General features: G+C 45.1%; 1 protein-coding gene across 4 annotated transcripts in view; it reads left to right on the forward strand.

The window, feature by feature from the left end:
* The window catches only part of FANCA (FA complementation group A), a 1,007,136-nt gene that overhangs the window by 599,213 nt on the left and 381,482 nt on the right, over positions 1–26,441 (forward strand). For all 4 annotated transcript variants that reach the window (XM_085637706.1, XM_085637704.1, XM_085637705.1 and 1 more), the window contains exon 33: positions 20,553–20,658. In XM_085637706.1, the coding sequence (XP_085493832.1) occupies positions 20,553–20,658 (106 nt within the window). The remainder of the gene's footprint in view (positions 1–20,552; positions 20,659–26,441) is intronic.

The following is a 26,441-nucleotide window of genomic DNA, read 5'->3' on the forward strand; positions in this document are numbered from 1 at the left end:
ATCCCTCTTCTAATAGGAAATGGTTCCGACAGCGCCCCGTTGATGATCACCCGTGCCTGCGGTCTAGTGTATAACACCTTAACCAATTTATGGAAATATTGACCGAAACCCATCTCGATCAGTACGTCCTCAAGGACTCGCCAGTCTACGGAATCAAAAGCCTTCTCAAAATCAGTATGGAGAAGTATTAAGTAAGGAGTCAGAGATTGGCGATTTGCTAAGGCTATGTGAAGGCGTCTGAGGCAGTGCCTGGTGCCACGAGAAGGCATAAATCCACATTGGTCCGGGTGAACCAACTTGGGAAGGTAGGTCTTCAATCGGTTTGCTAGGACCGATGCAAATATTTTAATTTCTACGTGACTGAGAGAGATTTAGCAGTGTGCTAAGGGAGATTGTGTTTTGGGGAGCACTACAATGGTGGCAGAATCTGTTTCTGGTAGAAATTAGCTCTTTTCGACAGCTTCAGCATACCTGTCCAAGAGATGTGGGAAGAGTGTCTCGCGATAGGCCCCATAGTACTCCTGCGGGAGTCCATCAGGGCCTGGGGTTTTGCCTGATGCAGTGCGTGGTATGGCGTCGTTGATTTCGTCTTGCGTGATAGGACGGTCAAGGTCTGCCATTTTGGCGTCGTGAGGCAGGGAAGGTGGAGGCGCTCCCGATTAATACGTTCCGGGAGAGATAATTCGGAAAGCTGCTCATAGTAAAGTTTGAAATAGTAAATGGCAAAACTCTGGGCCATCGCCGAGGAGAGGTGGTGGACAGTGCCGTCGAGATCCTTACTTTCTGGGATCATGCAGTTGACCATGGGATATGTGGACAATCGATATAGGATTTTCCCATTTTTGTCTCCCCATCCATATACATATACTACTCCTCTCCGCTGCTGTATGCATAGACCTCTCCGCACCTCTTGCCATCTCTCCCCGTCCAACCTTACCGACCTATGCAACTCTTACCATCCTAGTTCATCAATCAATAATCCTCCACTCCCCTTCTGTAACATCCCTGTTATTCTGAGAACTAACAGAATCTCCTCCTCTCCCGTCTCACCCAGACACCCTCCTCAACTCACCACCATCCACTTCTGCCCACCTCCCAAAAGCAACTCCAAACCACTCGCCTGCACGCTTGTGAACTGTCGAATTGCTGTCCAACATGCCACTAAAATTTCCGAAACTATCCTTAGCGAATCCATTGACATTGCGTTCCTCATGGAAACCTGGCTCAATGACCACTCTACGAGCATACTTGACCTACTTTCCCTCCCCCCCAGGATATTCTATCCTTAGAAAAGACAGACCTGACAGAATAGGTGGTGGTTTATATTTTTTGTAGCCGCTAAACCAAAATATGTAGTTTGTTGAACAGTCTGATTTAGGAATATCAACTGTGAAGGTATCAAACACGCACAAGGTAATGATTCAGTTCCCTGCACCTGCTAATCTCTGGTACCCCATATTGATTTCAAATCAATTATGTCCTTACAATAATCATAACCTTTTAAGGACAAATCGGCCATGAAAGTTGAAGAATATACCAATTTAGTATGGGTCAGCATGAATTTCGTGTGTGTGGGCGCGTTCAACATATAATAATAAGATTTCAGGTCAGAAAGATTATAGCCTGAAAAATAGACAAACTTATTTTTCTGTATCTGCGAACTTCACTGAAATGGTGTTGGACAATGTTCCCATTGGGTATATTTAACTTGATTTCTGACAGTGTTGGATTTATATAAAACATGATGACCATGATGTTAAAAACAGAATAAATCAACAGAATTAGCAGAATTTAAATACAAATCCTCTGTTTTAAAAGCAGTGTAATATTTAAAATCTGAAAACAGTGAATGTACAGCATTAACATCCCAGTCATCAGAATGCATTCCTGGTGTGATGACATCACCTAACGAGACCCAGAAGACGTATGGCATTCAAATTGTTTTCCGACGGACCGTAGATTTCATATGGAACTTTATCCCAAACTATGCCATCTCCGACTGGAAATGCTGAGATGTTAACGTTGGTTTGATCCCTTTTCATTTTGTGAAGCGAAGATTGTGGGGCCAAAACTCCATCTACCAAATGGACAGCAGAGCGTTCAGGTAAATAATGACCACTGATTAAAAGAAAAAAGACTGTCACAAACCCAATCCACATGAAGAGGAACACCATCGTAAGCACCATCCAAATGTATGTCCATGGAGGAACAAGATAAGTTCCTCGGAACCAGGAAAAGGAAATGCAAATACGACTTAGAGGCTACGCTACAGCGGAAGTTCATGCTGAAGATGATGAATTTGAAGAAAAGTTATCTCTGTCCATATAATAACCACTAGTACCCAGGCAAAATAATTGGGGCTGATCAGCATTAAAATATGAATGGAGCTCAATATCTGGAACATCAACAGCAAGCTCCACTGGCGGAGAGGCATAGTCATGAGACGCAGCAGTCGAAGTTGACCACAAAACAGGCAACAAATCAATTGAGGTTTCCACTTCGCGTTCCTGTTGTGAAGGAGTCACTGTGGAAGACATCGGGTTCAGAGAAACATCCAGCCGAGGAACGCTTCTAGGCATATTATTCAAGATTGGCCAAATGGTGTAGCGTGGCATGTTTGATGGAAATAAATCGATTCTCCTTGCGACCAGGCAGTAGAGGTAAAATGACAGTATGAGTACCCTTCAATCCAAGAACCGGGACTGGTGTACGATAGGAGGGACCAAATTCTTTTTTTGTTCTCCAACTCCCCTTGACCAGATCACCAACTTTAAGAAGCCAGACAGTTACAGAAATCAGCACCGCCGCTTCTGTGGACTAGGGCAAATTATCTTTTGCAAGAGCATCTCGAGTCTTTTGTAGACCCTGTAACATAGTATAATGGTTATCCACGTCAAATGTTGCGGCAGCCGCTACAACGTCTAGACCATCAAGGTCTGGCACAAACATTTTAATGGCAAAGAGCATTTCGTATGGGGTCCGCCCACCCAGAGATCTTCTAAGGAGATTATTTAGTGCACTTTGGACTCCATACAAATGAGTCAGCCAACCCCTGCCAGTACCTAATACTCTAGCTGTCAAAGATTGATTTAAGTCATGGTTCATTCGCTCCACTAATGAATTGCCATCAGGAGCTGTATAGAGGCGAAAATTGCACCAGCAGCCCCAGCGACTTCATCGCATCCTTGTAAGCCTTAGACGCAAACGCTGGACCTTGGTCAGAATGGAGGGTGCCACAGGCAAATGTCCCGAAAAAGACACTCAAATCTCTAAAGACATTTCAAGCGTCAGCACTACGTTGCAGCCAAACTCAAAGGAATCTATTGCGCGAATCCACTGCAACCAAGATATTTTTATATGCAGTGTCAGACGTCAAAGGACCGCATTGATCAAGATAAATACAACCAAATGGATGATTTAAAATGTAAAGCTGCGTATGAGGTAGACGTGCAACCATGGATGGCTTAATCTGTTGACAAATGTCACAAGAAAGAACATATTTACGAGTCTGTCTATACAAGCCACACCACCAATAACGCTGCTGCAATAGAGTTACTGTTGCTGAAACTCCAGCATGTGCAGATGCCATGCCTTCATGAATGGCAATAATCAAAGGAAGTCTGCAGTCCTCGTTGGGAATCAGCCGATCCCCCACGGACGGTATAGTAGCAAATGGGACTTGCTCAGGAGACAATGATAGGAATATTTTGAAGGGAAACCTTGAGGGAACGCCGTCCCATCCTTCGTTGCAGCTGTAGCCGCAAGAATATCATTATCAATTTTAGTCATAGACCTAGTAACAGCTGCGACTGAACATATGGCTACTGCAGATTTGGCTGCCTCATCAGCCAAAGAATTACTAACAGCATGTGCTCCCACACGCTGATGGCCAAGAGTATGGATAACATGTGTGAGTGGCAAACGTTCCTTAAGAGCGGCAACCCAAAGCGTTTTATGCTTTATTGCGCTACCTTTAGAATCTCGATAATCATTTTGAGACCAAAAGTACAAATTGTCCTTGAAGGTTTGTACACAGTAAGAGGAATCACACACTATAAGAGTGAGTACATCAGAATCAGCGAATTCTAGAGCTAAAACTAAAGCATGTAGCTCAGCCAATTGAGCTGTACAGTCTCCAAGAGTCTGTGTGTGCACCAAGGAAGACTTAAAATCACCGTCAACCATAGAGCCTGCTACAATAGCGCATGTCGGCGAATAAGCACGTTTAGAACCAACGGCTGGTTGAGCAGATGCGTTGGTATAAATGATACATTTGTACCGATCAAGAGGAAGCAAAGACAACGGAGGATGATATACCTGTTAATATTGTAAAAACTCCTGTGTCTGCAACGATGGGCCGAAGATAAATGTGACATCAGCCGATGTCAACGAACTCGCCCGCTGAATCCAACATGGATGTAAAACTTTAGAATTCGCAAAACTTGCCTTTGTGACAGCTTCTAGAGCAGGCACAGGCGATACCATAGGAATGCGGTTACCTTGAGCGATAGAGCGTTCCTTAAGAATCGCCATCTGCACTGCCGTAAGAATGGTGGAAAAACGCATCTCCGCTGATGTGTACAAATGCGATTTATAAGCAATGGGGACTGTGTCTCCTACATTGAACGTTAAGTAAGTGAAACCTACGGTTCCTGGTACAGTTCTTATGACCAAATTAGTAGAATTGTCACAGGTTAATAAGAAGTTGTTTGCAAGCAGATCAGACTGCAACGACCGAAGAATTGCGGTATGTTTCCGGTAGCCAGCTGGAAAAAGAGTGTTGTATCAACGCGTAAAGCAGTTTGATATGCTGGGCATGATCAGGAATGTATGTCCTCCCGAAAGTAACAAAACCCAGCAAAGATTGTAACTTTTTAAGTGTGGAAGGAGGTTGCAATTGAGCAAATTTCTCCAGAAAGTGGGTGCTAACCCCCTACCTTCATTATTGAGTTCGGAACGCAAGAAGAGTACCGCCAAAAAGGCGATGTGAGACTTAGCAAAGTTAAATTTGTACCCTAAGTCATCAAAAGACATAATGATGTGATCCACATGCAAATGCGGTATCAATTCGTCATCCGTCAAATACATGCCATCGACATATGAGAAGGCATCAGGGCCAGTGTTGTGTAAAAGCGACACAACACGGGCCGCAAAAGCCCCAGGACTATTCTAGTAGCCCATAGGCAAACGCGTACATCGTTCTGATTGCCGACCGCGGTAAGTGCTGTCAAGTCACGGCTGTCAAGAGCCAGATTGTGACTGTAAAATCCATTGGATATATCTAGTGTGGTTTTATACTTTTTACGGACAATGTTATTCATCAACGCAGAGCTGTGGGTGTTCTGTACGGCAAACGTACGAACATGACTGTTTAAATTTCTGTAATCTAAAACTGTCAATTGAATAGTCCAGTTTGGATATCGGAAAAAGAGGATTATTCATTGACGAAACACAGGGCTCAATCACACCCTGATATTCCAACTGGGTTAAAATGTCACTCATGGGCGTTTTTGCTTCTTGTGTGATTGCATATTGTGCCTGTGGCTGTGGCATATATTGTAAAGGTATTTCATGTGCTGGTGAATCTCTATCCCAGCCCACCTGATTATGATACACAGCCGCCGCAAGGGCCAATGCCCACTCCGATGCGTTTGCTTGTTTAGCCTCTTCAGAGACGTAACTCGAAAAAATCTGGAGTATCACGTCCTACCCACGGGAAGAATTCAAAACAAATGGAGGAGGCCAATCTGCCTCCGCCAACAAAATGTCATAAGAGGATGTAAGGTTGTCCCAAAAGACTGCTTTAATTGTACATTGTAGATCACCTTCAATTTGGAGGACTATTTCATAATGCCTATCATGGGGTGCAACTCGAGTATCTGCTGTATCCACTGTTATGAAAGTATCAGATGCTCTCGCCTCCAGACAAGGATGGAGTGCTTCCAAACTATGGTAACTTGCCCCGCGCTGTCTAGGATTATCACCGCCCATCTCCAATCGAGGAGCAGGGTTCTCACCATCTGAGGCATACTTGGCTGTTAAAGCTGCAACTTTTTTCTTCTGAAATGTGGCACGGTAAGGAGGTTGTCCCTCCGGTTTGGCCTTTACATCAAACTGGCGTGGCGGATCACGTCTTTGTTGTGTGGTCTCGCCTTGTCTGCGATCCTGTTGATCTCCTTCACCGAACTGTTGATCCGATGATTTCTGAAAGGAACGAGGAGTACGAGGATCAGGAACCTGAAACCTCTCTGGTGTTTTCATTTTAGAGAGGTCACGCAAATCATCTCTACGTTCAGGAGTATCAGGTGTCGGTGAACCCGCACGTGAACCTAGCTTCTTTTGTTGCTGTCACTGATTTTTATTCCCAGTCTTTTTAGGAAAGGCTGGATGCCCCACCTTATCAGGTGGGGGCTTATTCTGCGTCTGAGTAAAAGGTCTAATCCCCAAATTATTGCATCCCAAAGATTTATATAAGCCCGCAATAATTTTTGGCAAATCTCGTTGTTTATTCGCGTCTGCCACTGCCTCCAGGCGCTGACGCACCTGTAAGCTAACAGCTTCACTTTTGACGTTAGCAAGAATCATATCGGAGTCAATAGGGAACATGCCCACTAATCTCATCCTCAATTCCAGGGCTGATCCAGCCCCGTGTTCATCTTGAACCTTTTTAAGAACCGTCGGAAGCACGGTCATGGAGGGGGTGCCAAAACACAGTGAATAAACTGCCGCAAACACCTCCCTCCAAGTGGTGCAATCTGCTAAATTGGGAATAAGGCCTTTCGGTAAGCTCATTGTAAGGATCCTGTGTTTATCAACAGGAGTAGTATGTTGAATTACAGCTTCGAGTTGCTCAAACTTTTTGGCCAACCAGAATGGCAAATCATCTCTATTCTGTGGACGTTTGCCCATAACGGAATTAATAATGATAGGACTGATGACCAAGCCACCACCATGTCCTGGTGGTTGCTGAGCGGCTCCAGCCGGAGCCGCCTGCAGTTTACGAGACATATATTGGATGACACTTCTGTGTATATGAATTAAAGATGTGTGCAGTAGACGTAGCTCTGCGTGTGTAACATCAAAAAAAATTTGGATGAGGTGTAAATCACGCCAAATCAGGCCATCTGGCCCCATCGACCGATAAGGGGCAGAGACAGACCACTGAAACAGGGTGAGGAAGGGCACCTTGAAACCATATGGTATGCTCCTAAGCTGACAACGGAACTTCAAGTAAACGAGATGGACTGTAAATCTGTGGAACTATGCCACGTTCATATTCATGAAAGAAATTATCGTTTCCATCAAGAGCTGGAAACTTAAGCCAAGAGTAAAAAACTTCGAAGCGGTAAGCTGCATCCGCCTCTATTACAAATATAATATCTGCTCCCGCAACCGGGACTCCATGTTGAGTCAAATGAGCAATAACTGCGGCGCAGTTAGGCGCTGCAATAATAATCGGTTGTGCCATTATGGATACTGAAAAGAAAGCTATTAAAACGGTAGCGCAACACTGGACAATTACAACCAAAACATAACTTTTTAAATTTCAAGCTTGAAAAACCTATAAAACTATAATATTGAAGGCTAACCCCTCGCACCACGGATGTCTACGGAAACTGGTGAGAGGGTATTGTGGACAAGAATAAGCGCTACTCAGGGGTCTCGTGAATAAGTACCAGACCAAACGTTGCTGGCGCCATCTTGCAGGGATTCTGCACATACACAGAACTGTGCGCAGGATTATGGGACCTTGGTGTACAGGGACTGAGCCTTCCTACCACCTTAGTTCCCACAAGCCCCGGACCGACTAGCTATAGTGTCTCACTCGCTCTCCTACTCACTCACGGAGAAGCAAATGATTAGACACCCCAGAACACAACACTCCCAGATCTCTCAGGAATCGCAGTAACAAGACACACCTTTTCGCTCACGCTCTTGTTCCTGTTTACTATAAGATTTGACAGAGACACGAAAATAGTTTCAAATATTTATTTTAACTAACGTGCTCTAACATGCAGTATATGTGCCACAACAAGCAGTAAAATGCATAACACGAATATAGTCAGCATAGCAGCTAGTCCATACATCATAAAGGGAGATTATTAAAAGACAATGGAGTAAAGCTATAGTGCCTATCCTCCCTCCCCTTGCTAAGAAGTGTTATTATATAATAGAAGATCTCTGGGCTTTGTCAGCAGACCCCATACCTTAGACTATAGATGGTATTTCTACATCATAGGTGCGTGTTTTTTTATTTTTATAACTGAGTTTTATATAGCGCAAACTTGGCCCGAAGGTATCGAGTATCAGAGCGCTTTACACGAGCACCAGTTGCGTTAAATCAGCACACATTCATTTTTGTTAGTCACGGGGAGATTAAGTGATTTGCCCAGAATCACAGGATGTTGCGTGTCCTATGCCGAAACTCGAACCTGGTTCCCCAGCTCCAAGGTCGACCACCCTAGCCGTTAGGCCAACTCTTTTCCCCCGTGTTGCTTGTTGCTCTTCTCCTTGGAAAGGTCCCTCTCCAAGTGTGTTTCACCTAAGCATGCATCCCTATCATCAAAGTACGAGCTTCCAGCAGCAACTGCATTGGTATGTTTTGTCTAGGTGCTAGGGCCTGACCAGAATAACAAGGGGCATTGTTTATAGAGTTTGCTCACAATGTTCAGACTAAACTTCAGAAACAGGCAGAAAACGAGCACAGCGGACAGTTCTCATGTGAAAGGCATCAACAAAGTCTTTTGCAAAAATAAAGCCATGTAGTGACGTGCGCAGAGCTGCATCATGGCTGCAGGGCTCATGCTAACTTCGTGATGTCGACAATGTCCCCATCGGCTACGTGACACTCTCTCCTTCCCATAGTACTGGTAAAGGTCAAAACAGACAGGCCCAAGTCATCCAAGCTAGATGCTCTGGACTTTGTCAGGAGAGTGAGGTACCCAGAATTTCTAGCCTTAAGCATGTGTCCTCTAGTCCAGCTGCCACTTCCGGAGGACTAATTGTTGAAGCAGCAAGGCAGACTTGTGCACCTGAGCCTGCACAACTTAAACCTCCATGCGTGGAGATTGAGCAGCAATTGCTGATGGATTTTAATCTTCCTCCCAAAGCGGCTGATACCATCTTGGCAGGCAGACATCTATCCATGAAATCGGTCTATTCAGGGCGCTAGGAGAAGTTCCTCCAGTGTTCTCAAGACGCATCCAACCTCAGAATACACAGTTATCGTATATTCTTCTGTTTGGCTGACCCTAGCACAGCAAGGTGTTGCTGTGGCAACAGTTAAAGGTCTTATTTGGCCCCTTTCGGCCTTCCTACGTTTACCTGATCAGCCATCCCTTTTCAAGTCCCCTATTGTGATGCGTTTTATGAAAGGGCTGATTCGTGTGTTTCCGCAAACACCATTTGTATTGCCGCAATGGGACCCCAATTTGGTACTTACCTACTTGATGTTCTCTCCCTTTAAACTCATGCACAGTTATTCCCTTTGTCTTCTTTCCATCAAGACAGTCAGTATTGCTCATTACCATAACATCAGCCAGGTTAGTGAACAGACGCTAAGCATTGTCTGTGGTCCCCCTATATACATCTTTCTTCCTGGACAAAAGAGGCATTCCTGCCCAAGGTAGTCACACCCTTTACATAGTGCAACCCACCACCTTGCTGGCTTTCTATGCACCACTTCACCCCTCCAAGGAGGAAGCACAACTTCCTTGCCTTGACCCAAAGTGGGCACTTGGCTTCTATGTGGATTGAACCAGAGAGTACCAACAGGACACCCAACTTCTCATCGGTTTCTCTGGGGCTAAGGAAGGCAAACCGGTGCAAAAGAGGACCATCTCAAGATGGATAGTGCTATGCATCAACGGGCCAGGTGTATGACTATTTTTTGCAGCCGCAAATGGGAGATCCTCCCGTTTGCGACCGCAGAAAAGGGTAATGGCATATACAAATGCTATTTTGCGAGTCACTGACTCGCAAAATAGCATTTGCGACTCCCGCTATTAGGATGGGGCATCCCTTCCTAATAGCGAGTTACCATACCATGTACAATTGTTTTGCGACCGCATTTGCGACCTCAAAACACTTGCAGTTTCCACCTACTTCAAGTAGGTGGTAAACCACTCGGAAATGGGTTAGAGGTCCCCAGAGACTGCTTCCCCTTTGTGAGTATGTGAGAAAATATTTTTAAGAGTAGGCAGTGGTCCCAGGGGAAAAAAAGACTGCTTTATTTAAAAGCAGTCCCAGACATGGTGGTCTGCTGACCCCAGCAGGCCACCATTCATGGGAGTGCTAGCCATTCCTGATGGGGTCGCAAATTGCGACAGCCTCATTAATATTCATGAGGCTTGCAATTTGCGACCTCATTAGAAATCGCTAACAGTGTCTGAGACACTGTTATATATCCCAATTTGCGTGTCACAAATACGACGCAATTTGCGAGTTGCAAATTGATGGGTTGTACATCTGGCCAAGATATGCTATGGGCTAGGCAAGAAGCAACCCCCAGATGGGGTAGCCTTCACTTTGAAGACAGCTAACCAGTGTGCTTTCATGCAGTGTGCCAGTCGTGGAAATTTCCCGCATGCTACGCGGGCGTCCCGCCACAAGTCAGAAGGCATTATTGCTAGCAGGCAGGTTCCGGTCTGTCGTGCAGGATTCCTTGGTCTGAGCCATTCTACAGACTCCCCATCAGAGGAGGAGTACTGCACTGATATGACCAGTAAAACTGCATGTCATTAAGGAGAAGGAGGATTTCCTGGTGGAGATCATGTTGAAGACTTAGCTGTCAGTCCAGTTTCTACCCATGCTAAACAGCATGAATAGGTGTGCGGAATAAAAGTCTCTGTAAAAGCTAGAGTGGTAACATCAAGGTGGAGAAAAAGTAAAAACCAGCACCCGATAACCCTCTCTACATCTGAGGCCATGTACCACCTGACTCCATAGTAGTACATACTGTTTGGAAGAGGGCCTCGCTCAGTGGACCAGAGAGGCTCCACCACCAGATAAGGAGAGCCGCAAGATAGATACAGCAGAAGATGCAGTGCCGAATAGCCAACTCAGTGGGCCTCCTCTCCAGGTATGACCATCTCACGTCTGCTAGAAGCCTACCACAAGTGAGCTGATTCCAGAAGGCCAAATCATATCCAATGCCATCATTTGTCGTGCTTTGTGTGTATCAGACCGTATGTCATGAGAAGTAAACACCAGCATCATCTTGAGAAGACATGAAATGGCTCAGTGTCAGGATTTCGTCCTAAGGTACAGCAGCACCTGATCAATGTCCCCTTTGATGGAGAATGCTTGTTTGGGCCACAAGTGCACTCCATACTTGGAGAAATAAAAAAGCATTTTCAATGCAATACGTCTTGCGTTTGCAAGCGTTTAACCCCTTCCCCGCTCATGACGGAACCACTCCGTCATGAGCCACGGGTGCGCTGTGCTCATGACGGAGTGGTTCCGTCATGCTGCGGCCGTTGGCGGCCGCTCCTCCCACGCGGCGCTAATTCCCCGCCTGTGCGGGCGATTAGCGCAGTGGGTGGAGTCATGACGGAACCACGCCGTCATGAGCACAGCTCACCCGTGACTCATGACGGCGTGGTTCCGTCATGAGCCCAGCGGCGCCGTCAACCCCCCCAAACCCCCCCAGCGCTGCGGCAGAATTCGCGCCGCAGCGAAGGGGTTAAGCTATTGGCATTGTGAATGACAATGCCTTTTATTTATGTGTTTTTAAAAGCAACACATATATAAAAGGCATTGTTATTGTTAATGCCAAGAGCTCAAACTCTCGCAAATGCGAGACTACTTTAATGGTGGCAACGCTCCTTTTCTTAGATGCTGCTCACGTATTCAGGTTACAGTGACCAGCGTGTAAAGAAAGGGGTGCGACCAACATTAAAGTAAAAGCGCGTATGGGGCGCTTTCACCCAAAGTGAAAAAAAATTAATGATTTTTGAAAGGTTCTGTAGCGTGGCCGCTAATGTGAAAGCAGTCCATGCTGGTAATTAAATAAATAAGCACGGGCATTAAAGCGAAAGCGGCCAGCGGTATAAACTAAATAATTAAATAAGCGTGGCCACTAAAGTGAAAGCGGACCGTGCTGTAAATGAAATAATTAAATAAGCGCGGCCGCTATAGTTCAAGCGGACCGCACTGTAATATAAATGAATACATTACTATTAATATAAAAGCGAGCAGTGTGCTGCGATGTCTTTGGTGGAATAGAGGAAGATCATGAAAGAAAATAGTGCTCACCGACTTATAAAGCAGACCGTGTAACAACACAGGTAAAAAGTCCAGTCAATATGGGAGGTTACAAATGCAAACACGGCTGTACCAAGGAGGGACTATTAAGCCTATTCACAAATGAAAAGCAACGATTTGGCAAGGAAAGTAACAGGAGCCCATTGAAAAGATGGGCAGGAAATGGGCAGAGCTTCTATGCCATACCTCAATACAGCATGCCTCGCAGATGGTTGTTGTGTATGTCTACTGCTGCAGTAAGGTACACATCATTTCCATTTTGTGGCATGCAAGAGGTTACCCCCTCAGATCAAGCGTTCTAACTCTGCATCAACAGCAACTGAGATAACCAAATCTCAAGGACATGTACCTTTTGATTTGGCACCTTAGGTCTTAGACTGTGTTTACCTGCAGCTTCCTAATGAATGTATGAAGATTTTGCAAGAAGGTTGTAGACCTTTCACCCAAGATTGTTATGCCACAAAATGGAAATGATGTGTACCTTAATGCAGCAGTAGACATTTACACAACCTCTTCAGACCTCATTCCAAGACATAATCTTCTATCTCTTCCACCTACAGTAATCCGTACTGGCGTACACATCTATTACATTTTACTTAGCAGCTGTAGTCGCTTATTTAAAAAAAGTCAACATTTATCTTTATTTACAATCCCAGCTGATAAAGCGTGCATGGGGAGCCTTAAAAGAGCTATCCCTCCAAGAACACCACCAATTCCTACTTGGGACAGTAATGTAGTTCCCACACGACTCATGCAACCTCCTTTCGCATCCCTTACATTCTTGTCGGATGCAGTATTTCTTAGGAAACGTCACCTTTCCAGTGCCAATTACTTTCTTATGTGAAGGTAGCAAATTGCAAGCATTAATGGTGGAGGAGTCTTGCATTCAGACTCATAGGAATTGGATCGCCCTGAGGACAAACTTACGTTTGATTATTTTCCTTTCTAATCAAAGGTGTTCTCCTGTTACATGTTAATTAGATAATTGGTTTGCCTATTTTCTTTTCACGATACAATTAATTTGCAGAAAGAGTATTGCATACAATAGGTGTAAAGAGGGCATTAATGTATAACATTGACCGTACAAAATACATTCACAAAATAACTCTTGTTGCATTTGCAAAATCCTTCTTAGGTTACCCAGTCTCTAAGTTGGGCTGAGTAAGATGGGTAATACAGACCCGATGAGTTGTGCTCTGCATAAACATCTGCTACTCACTGGCCAAGAAGCAACCTACTGAAGGTGTACGAGCACATTCCACCAGAGCTAAAGCGGCCACCACTATATTTGCAGGCAGAGTTTGTTTCTGGATATCTGTCAGGCAGCAACGTGGGCATCCCTGCACATGTTCACCAAACACTACTGTCTGGACAGGCAAGTTTGCAGATATGCACACTTTGCCAGTTATGTCCTGCAGGACTTTCTCATTTGAAATTGGTTTGCAGACCTTCCTCTGGGGATGCTATTGCTTGGGTATCTATTCTAAGGTAAGGAATCTGCTGCTAGACATTTCAATCAGATAAACAAGTTACTTACCGTGGGTAATGTCTTATCTGGTGGAGACTACATCTAGCTGCAGATTTCTTACCAATTCACCCATCCTCCTTGCTCTTCGAATGGATTTTTAGGGACAGGGATGACCCCTTTCAGGGCTATAGTTTTTAGCACACCAGTGGTCCGTGTTCTTCACGGTTCCTGGCTAACAGTCACAATTAACAGTGATCAGGAAGAGAGACAAAAGTCTGGCCTCACCTAAAGGACCCTTCATGCTCTGAACAACTGTCTGCAGTCCCACCCTTCACTCCCACCATCTATCAAATGGCAGTGCTGAGGAAGTTTTCATCAGCAGCTCTTGCAGCAAAAGATCCTAATAGATTTCTAAAGGGAAACCTGTCTCCTGTTTACCAATTTGTGTCTATTTCTCCTTCCAACAGCTTCAGAAATTTCAGTAATACACTTCCACTGTCTGGGGAAGCACCTTTACTTCCGTCTTGTGCACATGATCAGACAAGGGGCTTCCAAAAGGGATACAGTAAAGTTAACTCATACACACGATAGATGTACCATGCAAGTCACCCTCAGACATTCACTAAAATATGCACTGGAATATTAGTGCTACGACCTCGGTTAGTGTGCAGCAAAAGAACTTTTCACGAGGCGTCCAGTAGCCCTTCACTCCCATCACCTCAAAAAAGGCAAATCACAACTACAGATTAATGAACAACGGATCTGATGGAGACGTCTAGCCGCATATTCCTTAACTTGGAATACCCCCAGGCGTCAGACTGGATCTGGAAAATTTTCTGCAGCAGCACCTCTGCGCGCAGGGGGGCTGCGCCGCCCGGCTCCGCCCTGACATCGTCCATGGACATAACGTCAGCGGAGCCATATATGCCCCTCCCGTCGCGCTAACGTCAGTTTTCTTCTTTTCCGCGTTCGAGCGCGGATCTTGGAAACCCAGCAGTTCCTTGGCCTGGTTTTTGGGCCTTCTCGATACCCTCAGGTGTCGTGGGAACAGTGTGCAATGCCTTCCGGCTTTAAGGCTTGTGAAGCCTGTGCGCGTCAGATGTCTGGCACTGACCCGCACCTCATCTGTCTGTGGTGCCTCGGCGTGCACCACGACTCCAAGGACTGTGACGCCTGTCAGAGGATGAAACCAAAGTCCTTGAGGTAGCGTCGCATAAAATTGCTGGCAGCACGGATGTCCCGTCCGGCTCCCTCCCATCGCCACTCTTCCTCTCGAGATCAGGCTCGTTCCCCTTCCGCGACCGCCGTGCGACAACAGGTAAGCGTAAGCACAGGCATCGCTTACGGAGATCTTCATCCAATGTCCGTGCCGCCCATTCCTCTCGCACTGTGGTAAGGGCGGACAGCAGCCTCATCCTCAGTATCCACCCTTTCCAATGTTGAAGCAACGCGTGCTTAAATGGAGGCTTATTTAAAGGCACTACAGGCTTGTTTTGAGTCGCCCCCTCTCCCTGATGCGCCTTCAGGCCCCACAGAGGTAGCAGGCACTCATGCACCAGCTGTGTGTGTCGACTCCGATTCCGGAGCCGACGCGACGCCACTGAGCCAGGACCCAGAGCATAAGCCTCCCCGTCTGTCAGCGCATAGGCCTGTGCAGCTTCCTGCACCGACGTCAGAGGCGACGCCGGGGTCAACGCCGGGTCCTACACCAGGCTCGATGCCGACCCAGCACCTCGTGCTTCCTCCAGGCAGGTTGCACTGGGATTGACGTTGGTCGGCGTCCCGGTCGCGTTCTCTGTGGAGGTCGTTGACGTCCAGGCGACTCCGATGCGGCGTCGATTGACGCCGGTACCGGCGTCGATTCCGCTTCCCTTGGTGGTTGCTCCCCCAGACTCCTTGGGCGGCGATAGGTCTCCAACGCGGCGTCCGTCGACGCCGGTACTACCATTTATGCCTCCTCATTTGGAACCTGATGCTTCCCTGGACTCCCCAGATCATGGAGCCAGGGTGCAAGTACCCTGTGTTGCCTGGCCTTCGGGTCAGTCTCCGGCTCCTCCACTCCTCATGTCTAGTGGCAGGATTAGCCTTCAGCCGTCTCCTACTGACGGTTTGTATTCTCCTACACGGATGGCAACTGAATCGTTACCTCCAACCAGGGAGTCTAGGTGGCTGGATGATTGTGGTCGCCGGCTTTTCGCCTCTGCCAGCGCAAGCGTCCGGGCTTTAAATATAGCCTGTGTGTTTGCACTCACATCCTCCGCTTATTGGCGACTCAGTTGCGAACCTTCTCCCTTCTGTTTCGGGATGGCCACGGGCAGAATTGCTTCGTCTTCTGCTGCATGGCAGGAGCATGGCACACTTCTCCCTTCGGTCTTCCCTTGATGCAACTGACTTTATGGGACGGGTCCTTGCTAGCGCTGTGGCTTTACGCCACCATGCTTGACTGCGCGACAGTCACTTCCCTGATCGTATTCCGGATGCCCTCAGAGATCTGTCATTTAATGGGGTGGATCTTTTTGACCGCCACGCGGATTAGGCGGTCTCTCGTCTCTTGTCCGGGCTGCAGTAAAATCTTGGTGTCCTTTTACGGCACCCAACCTAATGTACTGGTTAGTTTTAGTGCCGGTTACTGTTCATGGCTGGTTAGCCATTTCTATGTTCATTCAGTACAGCCATTCGGCTGCTTCTCTTGTTTTTCAGTCCTCTGAATGTGTGCTTAGCCCAAGAGGACACCCCTACCGGGGATTAGCCTTACCCTATGTTGGGTATTTGCTGGCATTAGGTTCTGTCTTTGCCTTGGTATGCTCCTAAGGAGTCTCCCCGTGGACATCCTGCTGGGTGCCACTTGTTTATTCCTACAGCGATCCTTGTACAGCATTGCTCTATTGCATGTCTGGGTTGGTCCGTCTGTGGTGCATCGGAACCTGGCATAGGTTCCATGCCGTGCGGTGTCTATCTCGCACGCCTGGCGGGACACCTTGTTGTCGCAGTTTTTTCACAACTGATACCCTGTTTACTGCTGTGCGGCTTGCTTATTGGTGCAACTTAGATGGACAGCCCCTTCTGGGTTTGTCCTCCAAGGTAGTGGATTAGCAGATATTCTCTGCTGTGCATGGTCATGGCCTCCTTCTGGCCACTTATTCTACAGCGGTTTCCATAATCCCTGCTGTTTTCGTACGGGGGTTTCCACACTTTTGCTTGGGTTCATGCTGTGCACTCTCAAAGGGGCATGTTTTCCTTGGGATACTCGCTTCTTGGGTCCCGGGACCTTTACATTGTCCTCACTTTTTCCACTGTCGTGACTAGTTTTTTCCCCCTACTCTGTCTTGCAGGGGACTGTTGTTCTTCTCGGGCAAGGGCCATGGGTTGCTTACTGCTTTGGACATTGTCCTACTCAGTTTCTACATGACTGCGAGTAATTTCAGCATACTCTAGACTTGTTGGGTCATGTTTTTATGGTTTTAATGTTTCTTCTCCTGCTCTATATCTGCTCTGTGTTCTTACCAGGTGGATCCGCGCAGGCTAATTTATTCATGCGGTGTCCGTGGTTCTTGGCCCGGTTTGCTTTTTCCGCCAGCTCCTATGTAGTGTCCGGCTTGTTTGGTGCCCTTTTTGGGGCCGTTGCCTTCTTGCTGTTGTGCGCTTCTGGGCTGTTCATGCTCCGCTTCAGAAGGTCCTTGCTTACTTCGTGTGGTTCCAGCATCCACACGGTATGCTTAGCTACCTTCTGGTAGGCTTAGGTGCCTTCCGGGCTTCGTTCTTGTTCGTTGAGGCTTGACTGCTTGCATCTGCCCTTTTTACAAATTGTGACACACCGCCTAAGTCATGGCGTGTTTTGGGCCTTCGTACTACCGGCACCTTATGGCCGCGGATTGACATCCTGCCACTGCTGTCACTTGTGTCTTGCTGGTGCAGGTTTCAACAGGGCTCCTTTTTGCGGTTGTACATATTAGACCGTGCGATGTCTCTGTCGTACCGGTTACCGTCACAAGGCTTTGCTGCAGGCGACACGTCGCTTCGGCAGTTCTCTCTCAAACCCTCGGTTCAGCTCCACTTTTTGCCAAGTTATGACCTTCCTTTTTCCTCCAGCATATGTAGTATATGTTTTCTTCCATGCTGGCACTTGCTGGATAAGGGTCAGCCTCTTACCACTGCTGCCCCACGTGTCTTTGCAGGTGCAGGTTCTACAGTGCCGTTTTTTCCGCTGTTCTGCTTGGTCGACCGGTAATTGCTTTTGCCGGTGCTGTTTTACTCACCTTATGGACGACTAAGTTCTCTCGGGAACTTGGTGGGGTTCAGTCGCAGACCTACCTCCTCCATGGGTATGGTTTTGGTATCTATTCTAAGTTCAGGAATCTGCGGCTAGACGTCTCTATCAGATGAACGAGTTACTTACCTTCGGTAACGATGCATCTGGTAGAGACATAGTCTAGCCGCAGATTCCTTAACGTGCTTCCATCCTCCCCGTTCTGCGAGGACCTTTTCAGGTTGGGGCTTTCTATACTCGCCTCACTTAGGGTGGCTTGCCCTTTTGCAAAGTGATATTCTCTCACTCCAACACAGACTGCTTCGTTCTGTTTCTCTGCTCCTTTCCGCCCATTCTCAAGATTGGACGGTATGTTGATAGATCCTGTGTTCTTTCCAGCCCTCGGCCTGGATTGTACGGTGTGAAATCTATTCACGCTTTTTCCCACCATCCCGCTCTCCCCTTCTCCATTGCCTTCTGTTCTTTGTCACCCCTGTGGCCTTTTACTTCAGATCTATTGGTTCTGTACAATTATGGGTCTTGTATTGGGGTTGAGACGTCTCTTTCTGGTGACGTCTTGTGGTGACCTCTCCTTAATCTTGTGTTCTGGACTTTTTCTCCTTCACAGTTTTAATTTCTGGATGCAGACTTTCATCCTCTGCCAAGCTGTTTTTCCACATCCTTGTCTCCCTTTAATGTTGATTGAGCCTTCGCTCTTGCGGGGTGGCACTTCAGAGCACTGCTCTGTCTCACCTGTCAATGTCTTCTATTTTTTCATCATTTTTGCACACTGTTCCCATATTTCCACAGTTTTTGGTGATGGCTCCGTGCAATGATGCGGAAAAGTTTCTCCGGCATAAACTGATGGCTCCGCTGACGACATGTCCGTGGACGACGTCAGGGTGGAGACGGCCGGCGCCGCCCCCCGGCGCGCAGAGGTGCTGCTGCGGAAAATTTTCCTGGATCCAGTCTGACGCCTGGGGATATTCTGAGTTAAGGAATCTGCGGCTAGACTATGTCTCTACCAGAATCATTGTTACCGAAGGTAAGTAACTCGTTTTACACTGCCACTACTACGCTACATACTAACACTGCACTATGTACTAAAACCATGACAGTGACAGTAGCACTCTGTCTAAAAAATGAGAGCACACTTTGTACGCTCATCCATGTCCAGAATCTCTCTCATGTCTAAGCACAGACCTAAGACTCTACAAACCTGCTAGATTACCATGGGACCGAAATAAAAAAAACACGATACAAGTTACACGCTGTGGCACACTCAGGGCAGCGGAACACAATTGTATAACCCTGCAGAGGGATATATTATATCCCCAAAAAAATGCAAGCTATTTAAAGACAGAGGAACAGCCAAAGAAGGTAATTTGAACCTTGAGCATTTAATGTAAACAATATGAAAAAGTATAACCTTTGTAAGACGGAAATAGAAAAATTACAAAACTATTAAAGCTGAAGTTCTTAATGTGCCACATTATCCGCATTTACAGATGCAATGCATTTCCTTCATCGAGTTCTACAGCATGTAAAAAGTTGACTTCTAAAGATAATATAAATTCCTTTAAGGCAGACTATAATAAATGATGTTTGTAGTTTGGATGTGGAAATGAATATTGCATGTCTTCGCTACCTGACAACTACCACCGGCTGTCTATTTTGAGATTACACAAATCTGTTGAGGCATACCTACCTACTAAATGGGATCTAGGTAGGGAGCAGGAGTTAAGACTATTGATATATTAGTGAGTTAGAAAGCATGACAGTCCTGCCTACAAAGTGATTTCCCACTACTGTGAAAAATGTCAGTGTATGGAAAAGGTTCATATGATTGGTAGCCTGCTTAAATAATAACCCCTTGGAGATCTACGCACTTCTTTTCCCCATTAGGGCCCTCATAAAGTATTATTTAGTGAAAGAATAAAACTGTTATCTCCCAAATTAGCTTTCCTAAGTAAGAAACTTATATTTTCAAGTTTGTCGTGTTTTATAAGGCATGGGAATGTGGGAGATTAGCAGTGTGAGATGAGCGTCTTTGGTTGTCATACGTTGCAAAGAAGAGAAAATGTGATGGGAGTGCTTGAGCCACTACTTTGTAACCTCTATGGCTTTTGACTTTGTGGCTCTTTAGAAGCATTCCAGCAATTGTCGCCTTTTTTATTCCATTACGTTAGCCACAAATAATAGGCTAACTGCCTGATCTGGCCCCAAAGCAACCATACAACATAAGTTGGTACATCTCATCTCATATAAGTAAAAGAGCAACCTTGGTACTTTCAATTCACTTTTGGTGTAGGGTTGGATTTGTTCACATAGAGTTGGAACCATTCTGTGATGGCAAACACTGCCTAGACAAAGAATGTTATGATGTGCTATTAGTCTAAGGTCATAAAATAGGAAGTCTCGTAATTAATAAACATGCACTCTAGTTTCTGATTTCTTTTATTGATGATGACTGTGTGGATGTCCTTTCATTGGATCACTTAGATACACTTTCCTAAGAGGCCTCTGTTGCGTAGTCCCATAAATTGGTCTCTCTTTCTTTGTGTTCATATTTAGGGTTCTGGTCACTCTTCCTCCATGTGTTTTGGTGGGCGTAAGACAGGAGAGAAAGCATGCCTCGCTGGACTGTGACCATTTCTTTCAATTTGTCAATACTGAGCTGGTAAGTGAGGAGAACCCTAGGATTTTACGAGTTCTTAAGTAGAGGCTGTTCGTTTCTAACCCAATGAGCAGAAATATAATGGTGAGTGGGGGTATGGAAGTGGAGTGTGCCCATCTCTTTTTTGCTTTTAATCAGTGAGTCATTTTTAGACACTATAAGCAATGAATGAAATGGTGTGCACAGAGTAGGGGGGTATAATCATGCCATGAAATGTGCCATTATTTTTGTTATGTGGCATACCCTATCCTGATGTCAATCTCCTTCTTGGAGCCCAGTAGTTGCAGTCAAGTCAGCACTAACCTGACAACCTAAAACGCTTGGCTAATGGCATCCAAGGAAAGGAACATTGTTTTTCCATTCATACCACATGCACAGGAGAGTAGAGCATTGGCTCTGCACAAGCCCCTATTTTTACACACTCAAGACAGAGAGCACTTTTTTAATGCAGTTACACAGCACACTCGACGTGCAGTACTGCATTGTACTAATCGCGCATTTGCAGAGAGCTCTTTACATGTATATTAGAGAACAGAAACCTGAGAGCACCAACCTACTGCTTGTGCAGTTACAGTCAGCATATCTTTCATTTCCAAAGTGCAGTGTTACACTTGGCAAACATAATTTTGGTTTGTATTTCACTGATAATCACAGTGTATTAACTCTGATTATAAACTTACAGAAAGCAGTTCAGATACTGCATGGTTGAGTATCTGTCCAGATCATTCTGCCTACCCCTGGTGTAGCATGCGTTTATATTTTGGTCATTTGTGAGCGGTTTTTCATTTTGTTTGTTTACACTGTTCAGTGTTTTCTTCTGTTTAGAAGGGGGATTGACGTATGGAGTTGGTATGATGTGTCAAAGGAGCTGTATGATATGTTGATTATGTGTGGTTTAGATGCTGATGTTTAGTGTAGAATGTTGTCTCTGTTGTTTTGGTTGGTTGTTTACTGTAGTTGGTTATGACTATGTGTCCGACCGTTCTGTGTTCTGGTAAGTTCTTGAGTCATATGGCCTGGTGTTTCTTTCTGTTTCTGTAGATTATTAAAAGAAGGAAGAACAGAAATAGCCTGCTTTGTATATTATATTTGCAATGTACAAGATCCTATGTTTCTCCCTGAAACTATGTTGTGGTGATACAATTGAGCTGCATGCTTTCAGGTTTCTGTGTTTGTGTGTTGGGAGAGTCAGAGTTACATGGACTGAGCTACAGAGAACAGCAGGGCTCCTGGTGGGATTTTACATTATGCTTAACCTGTAAGCTGGAACTACAATAAAGCGACATGTGAATCATGCATTATTTATAAATGCTGTCTTGTTGCTGAACCTGAACACAAGCCAACCAAGACCGGTTTCGTATGGATTTTACAACTAACGCTCCAATTGCAGAAACTAAAAAGATTAGTTAATCACAGCCTTATCAACTGAACTGGAATGGAGTATACAATGTGTCAACCATGGTATTCTCTAATAGCTCGGAAATGATGCATAACAGTTATTCTATTATTTTTAATACAAGCTGCATACATTTCTTGACTCAAACTGTCACACTGTTGGACCTCCAAAACATTCTTGGACTGTGGTGGCTATAGTTCCACAGTCTGCCAGTTTAAAAAGAGTATGAACATATCTTTTCCAGGGATCAGTTGTAACTGCATATACAAGTAATATATGATTCAAGAGCACTTACTTCGCAGGTTATGTGCAATTAGCACCTTCTTTGTTAAATAGAGATTCTGCCCCATGACTATTCAAATTTCATTACCATGATACACAACAAACAAATCCTGAAATTACTCGTTTACTAGGTTTCAATTTACTATCAAGATAAATTTGCCTAATAATGTTATGTCCAATTTATTACTTGCAAAAAGTATTCTTAGAAGAAAACCACAAGTTATCAGTTAATAATATCTCAGTCACAACTTCCTTTAAACTTACTTTAATCTGTGCAATAGATACATCTGCGATGTTCTTCTAAAATTCTGTCTGATATTTAGTGGGGAATTTTTTTTAGTAAGGCCAAATTTAGATTTTTTGATTTGGAAGAGCTCTTCAAGAACTGTTAATGAATAATATGCTTTAACGTGTCTGTAACAGCCTGTGTGCATGACAATATAAACTTCATTTATATACATCTATCAGAAAAGAAAGTTTTGTAATCCCATTTCTGATAGAGGGTTCCAACTGCAAATTCCTCAACTTGTGAATTTTCCCAGTCGCCAGACTGGATTGGAGACTTTAAGAGCATTTTCCTCACTTGTCAACAGCTAAACAATTAAAATGACCATCAAAACATGCCAACCAGGTCTCTATGACTCCATGCCTAAAAACACCCCCTTGTGAGTATCACCTCAGGAACAAAACCAGAGTGAAACAATTGAACACCGCCTGCGAAGACTAGTTACCCAACTCATCACACCCAAAGTGAGAAACCTCTAAACGGTGCTACCAAAGAGCCTACATACCACAACGTTGAAAAAACAAAATTGAGTGACTAGAGATGTGCTATTTAATACCCCCAAAGGTGTACCTGCTACCAGGTCTTCTAGACGTCCAAATGGAGAACACAGTATTGTGCTGGGCACAACATTGCAAAGTCAGACTGCAAGGGGCTGACAACTAATGTCAAACCACTTGCAAAGCAAATAATGGGCACTATATTGGATTGACCTCACAGGTCGAGATCCTAGTCTGAAAATCAACTGGGAAACAACCCCATATCTGAAAGAGACTATTAGTTATAGATTCCTTACCTTAGAACTACCCCCAGGCATCCGACTGGATCCGGAGAGTTTTTCTATAGCAGTACCCCTGCGCGTCTGTAGGTGGCGTCGGTCGACTCTGCATTTGTCATTGGCATCGTGATCGCGAGAATGATGTTGCGGTATCTACTTAGATGCCGCCCCTACGCGCTGACGTCAGTTCTTTCTTTTTCCGCGCCAGCTAGAGCAGATCCGGAGAGAACCGGTACCCTTAGTCATTTTTTAACTAGTGTTTTTCGACTTTTGGTCAACATCTTTTTCGAGTTGTTAGACTCCTGGTACACGCAGGGATGCCACATCGGTGGCCGGGGACAAGCCTTGTGACTCTTGTCACAAGGCTGATGTCGGTCACGGATCCGCACCTCATGTGCCTTTGGTGCCTGGAGCGCGACCACAACCCAAAGTCGTGCTCCGACTGTTGGGCCATGAACTCAAAGACTTTGCGGGAGTGGTCCTGAAATCTTCTGGAGGCCCGGCAGTCAGCTCAGCGCCGCGACGCTTGAGGTCCCGGTCGAGAGGGAGGTTGCAGGAACGGTCGCGGATTCACCACCATCACTCCTCATCGAAGTTTTCATCTTTGGGTAAGTCGCAATAAGAAGGCGAAGAAGCACCGTTGCTCTTCGCCTTCTCCTCGGCCGATGCGACGCGGGACGCAGAAAGTCATCATTCGGCTCCGCACGCGGAGCCTGCTGGGGCGACTCTGAGCTTCTCTCCCTTACCGGGAGCCGGAGCGTCCCCTGCCCAGCTTCATGCCTTTTTTCATAGCCCTCCACTCCATTTTTGGGCAGCCCGACTCCGCGGGCGCTCCTTCTGGCCCTGCGGACTCGGCTGGGGGCTCTAGGCCTTCGATGCTGGAGGCTCCGGCCCCGACGCGGCAGGGCCTCCAGGGATCCAGGCCTGTATCCGGATCGGCACACAACACCTCCACTGACGATGCCTCCATTGGGTCCCTAAAATAACACTTAACAGGAGTAATGCCCGTTAACCCAGGTGAGACCGGGCATGATATGTAACATAAAACAATGTCTCAACTGGATGGTTGTTTAGGAAAAGACAATTTACAAATAGTGAATTGAAAAAGACAATTTACAAATATTGAATTCAATCACATGTAGGGCGGGAAACAAGAGAAGGGAGACCACGGAGCCTGGAAAGGTAAAGGAAATCAAAAAATGTTATGTATTTATGTAAGTAGTTAAGAAGCACTACAGTACATACTTATATAAAATGACCATAATACACACAAAGTGGGCACTGGACGTGCTGGTGAGAAGTGAACGACGCAGTGACACAAGAGTGCAACAGAACAGCGTGAACGGCGAATTGGAAAAAGTTTTTTAAGTGGTCAAAAGGACTGTAAAACTTTATACAGGTTATTTGTACAATAGTATTTAGGTAATTGAATTGACCACAAGAGCGCCTGAGTTTCCCCCAATTCCTTCAATGTCAGAATTGAAGCTTTATGCTGACGACATAATGCTCTTGATTAAGCCAGAAATGGAAACCCAAACTAAAGTTTTTCAATTGTTCGAGGCTTTTGAGACATTAGGGGGATATCGTATTAATAAAAATAAAACGGAAATTATTCAATGTGGTGGGGTGTACAGTGATCTATACATAGATATTCGATCCTGTATTAATTCTAACCCGAAAAGATATCTCGGGGTGTATTTTACGAATTTGGTCTCCGACCTGTACCATCTGAATTATGTGCCTTTAATTCGGAAAACTCAAGCTCTGCTGTCGCGCTGGAGCTCTCTTCCTATCTCTATTTTAGGGAGAGTCGCTCTTATTAAAATGGCAGTCCTCCCTCTTTTTAATTTTCTATTTTCGACTATTCCATGCACTTTTATCAAGTTTTTTTTTTTCTAAAATAGAGTCAATGTTTACCACCTTTCTTTGGGCAAAGAAATCTTCACGCATTGCACTAAGCACTTTATACGAGAAGGAGGAACAAGGAGGTCTAGCGCTTCCAAATCTCAGGGATTACTATTATGCATATTTTGCACAGTATTTATCAAGGTTTAAACCCCTTTCACAAGTACATTATTTTATCAATAGTTTTATGGATCTAATGCTTAAAGAAAATCAGATCCAATCACCACTTGCAATTTTTAAATCTACTAAATTGGTTAGGTATAAATGCCTCCATTGGATATTTAAAAAACGACAAGCACTGTTTAAGAGATATTCTATTCCGGTCATTAGTTCAAGTATGCTTCTGGCTGGGATATTCCCCTTAGTAGGGATTGCATCCTCTACTGAACTTACGCTAAAATGGGCTATGATAGGATTCCGCAAAGTGGGTGATTTTTTGCAAAATGGTCAATGGTTATCTAAGCATGAAATGACACAACGAATTCTGAATGATTTTATTCTATTGGGATCTTACAACATTTTATATAAATTTTTCTCAAATTTAGACATTTCCCAATTGAATAGGTCAAGCCAGTTAATTAATGATCTATTATTAGCAGCATCCGACAGTAAACCTGGTGAATGGAAACAATGCTTATCCTCAGTGAAAAGTTTGGATCTTGCACAGAAAGTAATTAAAAAATGGTCTGATCAGGAGAATGTGGTAATTGATAGCAATACTTGGATGATGATCAATAGACTAAATTTTAACACACTTAGAGGTGCAAATTGGCGTAGGATGCTTTTTTTAAGTAAATGGCTTGTTTATCGTACACCCTCTGTTTTACAGAGGATGTACCCTAATTATTTAGCCTATTGTTTCAGATGTAGTAGTCACCAGGTGGCTAACTGGACTCATACTATGTTGCAGTGCTCAAAAATTCAAACATTTTGGGAAGATGTTTTTTGTTTTCTCGCAATTAAATGTGATTTTCAATGCTCAAGATTTGATAAACTGATACTGATTGGTTATGACCCAGACCTTCTACTTCCAGCCCAGATGGTCAAACTCATATACATCGCAATGGCAGTAGCTAGATCCCTTTTATTACAGAAATGGCAAACAGATTCAGTCTCCCTACAAATGGAATGGGTCAATAAGA

The sequence above is a fragment of the Triturus cristatus genome, chromosome 12, assembly GCF_964204655.1.
Source record: "Triturus cristatus chromosome 12, aTriCri1.1, whole genome shotgun sequence".
In the NCBI taxonomy this organism is placed as follows: domain Eukaryota; kingdom Metazoa; phylum Chordata; class Amphibia; order Caudata; family Salamandridae; genus Triturus; species Triturus cristatus.